General features: G+C 37.5%; 1 protein-coding gene and 1 long non-coding RNA gene across 2 annotated transcripts; both read right to left on the bottom strand.

Moving 5' to 3' along the window:
• Nucleotides 1-2,597: 2,597 nt before the first annotated feature.
• On the bottom strand, nt 2,598-4,943 carry LOC121989970. Its single transcript, XR_006114381.1, has 3 exons — nt 4,812-4,943; nt 4,659-4,724; nt 2,598-2,712 (listed from the first exon to the last, which is right to left on the bottom strand). It is a non-coding gene; the product is annotated as an uncharacterized LOC121989970 (long non-coding RNA).
• Nucleotides 4,944-5,577: 634 nt separating this feature from the next.
• On the bottom strand, nt 5,578-6,246 carry LOC121990808 (60S acidic ribosomal protein P2B-like). Its single transcript, XM_042544873.1, has 2 exons — nt 5,914-6,246; nt 5,578-5,846 (listed from the first exon to the last, which is right to left on the bottom strand). Exons 1-2 carry the CDS (start codon nt 5,999-6,001, stop codon nt 5,578-5,580), a joined length of 357 nt encoding a protein of 118 aa, XP_042400807.1. The 5' UTR covers nt 6,002-6,246.
• Nucleotides 6,247-6,656: the final 410 nt, after the last annotated feature.

The raw sequence follows: 6,656 nt of genomic DNA, 5'->3' as shown, positions 1-6,656 counted from the left end.
CTTCGGTTGTAGCGAAGAACTAGTGAGATAGTAGAGGTCTCTTCGTTCTTCAACATTGTCAATCATCTTCCTTGAAGATGAATCTTGAAATACAATGATCATAAAGAAATGTTACTTTATAGTCTTGATCCTTAGTTATTTTGCTAACAGGTAAAAGACTATATTTTAAACTTGGAACATGCAAGACAAATTATAGTCCTTGAACAAGAACGAACATCTTACGTCGTTGGGCGATTGTAGCCTTAGATGCGGAGTCCAAAATTTCAGGATTTTAGTTTTTGTAGAAAATGGACTTCAAAATCTCCATTTTTTCATGAATAAAAGGTGTGGGAGGAGTCTTCTTTGGCTCATTGGATTCAACTATGTGGGCTAATGGTTTTTCTATTCTTTGATTTCGTGGCTTCCAATTTGAAGGTTTTCCATGAATGTCCCAGAAAGTTTCTTTGGTGTGATTTGTCTTCCCATAATACTCACACCATAGTTTATTTTCTCTCTATTTATGAAATTGTGGTTGAGAGTGGCTGCCAAGCAGATCCTTGCGGTTGCTCTTTTGCGACATTAAGAGTGGAAGGTTTCATTATAACTTTCTTCTTGCTTTCTTTTCATTGAACTTCATAAAATACTTCATGGAGTCGAGGAAGAGGTTTGACTCCTAGAATGCAACCTCACACTTCATCACTACAACAAAATCGCTCATAGACATCGGTTTTCCACCGGTGTCTATTTGATTTTCGACCGATGTCTATGAAGCCGATGTTAAAAGTCTGTCATTTTAGACATCGGGTTAAAACCGGTGTAGTATCACTTAATGACACCGGTCTTCGAATCGGTTATTAACCGGTGTAGTATCACTTAACGACACCGTTTCATCAACGATGTAAAACCGATGTAATATTATATGTTAATAACACCAGTTTTGGCAGCGGTAAATGACCAATGTAATATTACTTTATAACACCGGTTTTACATCGGTGGAAAACCGATGTAATATGTATATTTTTTAACAGCACAGATTTGATTTTAAAACCGACAATAACAAAAAAAAATACACAAATATTCACAAATTGTACAAATATTCTTCATTCAATAATATCCATAAAATACACAAATATTCACAAATTATATAAATAATCTTCTTACAACAATATCCATAAAATACCCAAACATTCTTTTTACATCAAAAGCTAGCTAATAGATATCAAAATCAAAGTATAACATTCTGTTAACACATCAAGGTACAACTGTCTCAAATGTAATCTAGCATGCATTCAGCCCACTCGAACCGCACTTCATGAATTTCAACTCTGGAGTACTTGAGATTTGTAAACTGTAAAAACACATAAATCCACCATATGTCAAATAACTAAAACAAATGTGTGCATGTATCAAATAAAATAGAATACTGAGTTGTTAAAGGTTGCTGTGGAAGATAACGAATATAACATAGAATCTAAAACTTTCATATATGACACTTAGTATATGCTGCTTAGAATATAACATAGATAATTTGCTCCTTCTAATTCAAGTGTACAGATTGATAAGAACCGACAGCATCATACAACAACTTACTAGGCATGATAATGGTTGAACAAAGAAATATGACTACACAACAAATCCAGTGAAGGAAGCATAGAAGAACAAAGCTACCTCTGATGAAGAGATATACTATTTATTGTACTACCTCTGATGTCATCTTGGTATCCTGAATATCCTGCACTAAGCCCCCTATTTTCTGTGATTTCTGCTACCAACCACAGCAGCAAGGAATGCGGCAAGAAGGCAGCTGCCTCCTTAGTTCAGCACTCAAAACAACAAGTTAGAGCTTCCTTTTGAACACTCAAACTAGAACACTCAAACAAGTTAGAGTTGATGTGTATTTATCCTTTTTTTCTTGTCTTTTGATCCAGATATCAGCATCATAGGTGAATTAACTAGAAAACTCTACATGTTTTGCTTCAAATAATCTCTCAACTGTACAACCTTCAGTCGTTATTGTCTTTCTCATGTTTTTTTAAGGTCGACTTGGGGAATCCATCCTTTGACATAAGGCATTACATCCAGGTGCCTAATTGCTTGAGATAACAAGTCGATGGCAATAAATACCTACTCCCCAAATGATCATTTGTTCTTTATTGGTTACTACAGTCAGTCATATGGAGCATGGTTCGCATGAGAGCAACGCCCAACTATAAAGGCGCACCTTTAAACACTGCATTTGGAAATATTAGGGTAACTGTAACTCTCTTGTAAGCCACCAAAAGTTCTTTTAACAAACTGGACGTGAAGCTGAGGCATTGATGGGCAAAACTAAGATCAATTGGCCTTTTAACCCCAAGTAAGTAATACCTACAGGAACCCATAGCAGTTAAAAAAAAGTGTAGGCTGACATCTGAAGGATTTGCAATTTAAACTAAGAAAATTAGAAAAATTTCTCACTATCACCCAGCTTAAAACCAGGGATACAGACATCTGTAAAGTCAGCATCTTCTTCCTCAATTAATTTCTTTATTGTTCCAGATGCTGTTTGACATATTAGTGCTTTCCTCATATGCTATATTTATCAACAGCTCAAAGAACAGATGTAAAGATAAAATTGACCTGTTTGATGCAATATGTGACGGCAAGAACAGCCCAGGACATCATACCAAATCGGCAGTTTGTAAAAACCTTGATGTCAAAGTTTTTGCCGATACGAGGATACAGTTCCATGCCCTGCACAAGAAAAAAAAAATTGTCCACAAACTGTATAAATTGCAGCTACATTGATAGGAAAAATTAGGCTGAAAAGCATTGCCAAGTAATTCATTTGTTCATTATAGAAGGCTATTAATACATGAGATACAACTTGCATAATAACAACACATAGCTAGAAAAAACTAGCATGAAGAAAGGCACAAACCAAATGGTTGAGCAAAAGGAAGTCCAACAATATCAACAAGAGGTAAGATCCTCATGTGGTTTTAATGGCAATTATTTAAAGGCAAAGAATAACGTATTCCACCTAAGGTTTCCTCTGCCAGGACCTCATATTAGTGAATATACTTCTTCGTGCAAGAAAATTGAACAAGCAGTGTGAGGCAAGTGTTTATTGTATAGCCAGAAATCAAACTTTACTGATAAAAAGAGGAGAATTTCAATTCTGTCAAGATGCTCTTTTCCCAACAACTTAACATGAATGGAGCTTTAGAGATTGAAAAGTTCATGGAATTGCAGAACTAGCTTGAAAAGCTTAAATAGAGACCAGGCAGGAAAGTATTCCAATGCGCCATATTCAAATTGACTTGTGACATCCCAATTCATTGGGTATTCCTTATAATGAAAGCTAGAATGTGGTTGCCGAAATCAAAGACATCATATTCTAAGCCATGTTTAAAGAGTTTTTACATGTATGTGATATTATATAAGATCCCATCATCATAGTAAAAATAATCCTATTGTTGCAACAGAAGTACATGCATATGTGTATTATAGTTGGCAGTGAGACCAAGGATGTGAGAGAATTTTTTTTCCATGACGGTGAATATATGGCAACATTGAATATTGGTGGGCAAGTGTTTTAGATTTCTAAATAAATCATTTCATAAGATTTCACATAATGGAAAAAATACTTGAAGGTTTTTTGTGATTCAGTTGGTTCCACAAGTAGATATGGTTAGAAAATATCCTCTGAACTCTTAAGTCAACATATCTTGGATCACGAACAAACACATATAGAGTAGGCAATGAAACATTTGAAAATAAAATACTAATGAAGTCACAAATAAGGTTATTCATTTGTACCAAACATAAATATTTAACTAATTTTTTTTAAGGAAATTGCATTTTCCAATGCAATTTGATCTCATGGTACTCCTTTTACGACTAAAACCCTCAACACCAAAACATGTTATAGCACAATTTCCCATGGAAATATCTAGAGCATTAACTACTAGTCTTGGGTAGTTCTGCTCCCTGGTGTTGGCTAATGATTGAGAGTTAACTATTCAGCAAAACAAATCACAGAGTGATTTTCCTGTTTAAGTCTGTGATCAAGAGCATATATTACTTTCTATACTAAAAAAGAAAATGAATGAGGCTACATTGAATTTATGACATTTGACTTTAGCAAATAGACGTGCCTTTTTAATGTTTGTTGAGGATAAACATGCACAGTTAAGAAGCAAAAGAGAATCAATTGGTTAAAGAGACAACCAGAAGAAAGTAAGATTGCTACATATTCTACAAAGTACACTTACATACACAAATATAGTTTAATCTATATGCAGATTGGAGAAATCTCATGTAACCATTAGTACAGAGAATGGAAATGCAAGAATAGAGTGCACCCATGCAAACATAATTGTAATATGTAAAAATAGTGATACATCTGGGAACAAGTAACAGATAAAATCCTTCACTATCAAATATAGCTAATAAAAGTTTAAGCATTGGCACATAACCTGCCATGATTAGGTAACAGTGATTAAAAAATAAATCAACAAATCCATTGTAATATGTTCATTTGTTTTTTTTTGAGATATTTGCAAGGCCCTTGCATACTCCATAGTATCTCAAATTATCAATCAGATGCATTTATCTGATTATTTTATGTGCAATCAATCCAGAAAAAAACAATGACACAACAACTCTGCAAATGATGTCTGGTTAAGAAAGCTCACCCAATAAAAATCAATTATGAAGTTCCCTAATGAACCAGAATCCGAAGAAGATGGTGCCAAATGACCCTTTGGAGAAAAACAATCATCTCAAATTAGGAACAAAGGACAGTAATAACCATAGGAAAAGCTAGATTGAAATTTACAGAAGCTCACTTTCAAGTATAACAAAATGCAGAACACTAAGCTTCCCAGAATAAGTGCTGAATAAATTTCTCCCAGGTGATCATACACGACTGCTGGGTTGAAGATTCCAAACCTTCAAAGATAATTCAAGAAGCACTGGTCATAGTTAAAAGTTAGAAGTATGTTAAAATAAAGATAAATACACATGAATTGCCAACCGATGTCAAAAAATGTGCATACATGTAGAGGAAAATAAGAGATGCAACTAGGTGTCTATAAACCACTCATCTAACTCCCTGCAGAGAAATAAAATCCTACGTATGCACAACAATACGAAAAAGTATGAAATTAAACCATTTAATTACATACTTGAGGTATGAGTTAAACATAGGAGATCAACAAATTTAGCAATAACAATGGTAATCATCATGGCGACTTATCATTAATACTAACAAAGATTTCCTTTTTCCCTCCACCCCTTACATCTTCAACTCTAATTAATCCAAATACTTGAGAGTTTATGCACTTTACTAACAATATTCAGTCTTTGTCTGCATGACTTTATGCCTCTGTATATGCTTTGTGAACCTTGATCACAAGATAGGACTTTACCATGTGCTATTAAATTTGGAAAAAGTGGCATACTTGTAGCCGTTTAAGTGATATGCTAGTATATAAAATAAAAAAGATTGCCATTACCTTCAAAACTTACAACAAATAGCAATCAAACCAATCTCCACAGCTTGTGTTTTCCAAAAACAGAAATTGGAAACGAGAAAGAAAAAAAACCACAAATTTATGTCGGAAACGAAAATTTGCGGGAGGGAAAGACAGGGAGTTTCACCTCGTCGGATTCCTCCTTCTCCTCCTTCTTAGGCTCCTCTGCAGCTGGGGCGCCGCCCGCGCCGCCGCTACCAGGGGCGGCGACCCCGATGGCAGCCACAGAGCCACCGGAGGGCACGGAAGCGAACTTCTCACGGCCGGCAGCGATGACTTCCGTTATGTCCTTGCCCTTGACTTCCGCGAGGAAGTGGTTGATCCTCTTATCCTCTGCCTCCGCTCCCACTACAAGCAAGAAACAAGGATCACCGAAATGAAACCAAGATAAATATGAGAGGGAAGAGAGTTCGACCTGATTCAAGGATGGATCTGATATCATCGGCGGAAGGGTTGGGGTTGCCGCCGAGGACGGCCAGGAGATAAGCCGCCACAATTTTCATCTTCACTTCGAGATTTGCAGACGACGATGCCGCTGTTGCAAGGTCTCGGACCTCTCGGTGATGAGTGCGTAGAATGAGGTGGGTCGGCTTAATTCCAATTTGTATCTTATCAAAACCCTAGGGTTGGGTCAGCGGAGGGAGGGCAGCGGAATGCAGGAGTAGGGGTGGGAGACGCAGCGGCGGCGGCGGCTAGGGGAAAGTTGGTCTTGGCCTTGGAACCACGGAACGCGCGAGCGGCGGAGTCGTAGGCCAGAGCGACAGCCTCGGCCGAGTCTCGGCCGCGAACCGCCCCCACGGCCGCTTTCGCACGCCGCGGAACCGCGTCTCCGCTACTGCCGCCGCCAGCTCCACCAGAACTCGGCCTTTCTTCATCTGGCCAACAGATCGACGGAATGAAAAGGAACAAAAGAAGGGGTAAGAGGGTGCGAGAAATGGGATCAAAGGAAGAGGAGTGCTAATTTCGCCATGTCGAATTGTTCAAAATTGGGGAGATAAATTGGCTGGTTGCTTCATCCAAGGCGAGGAGAAACCCAAAAGAAAGGGCGCTAAGAAAGTCTGCCAGAATTTTGGTTCATAGACACCGGTTTTAAAAACCGCGGTTAAAATCGGTGTCTATTAATGAAAAAAAGGCGCTCATAGACATTGGTTAAAAATA

The sequence above is a fragment of the Zingiber officinale genome, chromosome 6B (genome assembly GCF_018446385.1).
Source record: "Zingiber officinale cultivar Zhangliang chromosome 6B, Zo_v1.1, whole genome shotgun sequence".
NCBI lineage: Eukaryota > Viridiplantae > Streptophyta > Magnoliopsida > Zingiberales > Zingiberaceae > Zingiber > Zingiber officinale.
Note: the sequence above shows the minus strand (reverse complement) of the source record. Positions and strands in the feature narration are given on the sequence as shown.

Bases quoted from the DNA above. Each gene is read 5' to 3' on its own strand.
- LOC121990808 (XM_042544873.1), bottom strand. From the start codon at position 6,001: ATGAAAATTGTGGCGGCTTATCTCCTGGCCGTCCTCGGCGGCAACCCC. The intron at 5,847-5,913 runs GTCGAACTCTCT...TCTTGCTTGTAG, and splicing joins CAGATCCATCCTTGAATCAG to TGGGAGCGGAGGCAGAGGAT.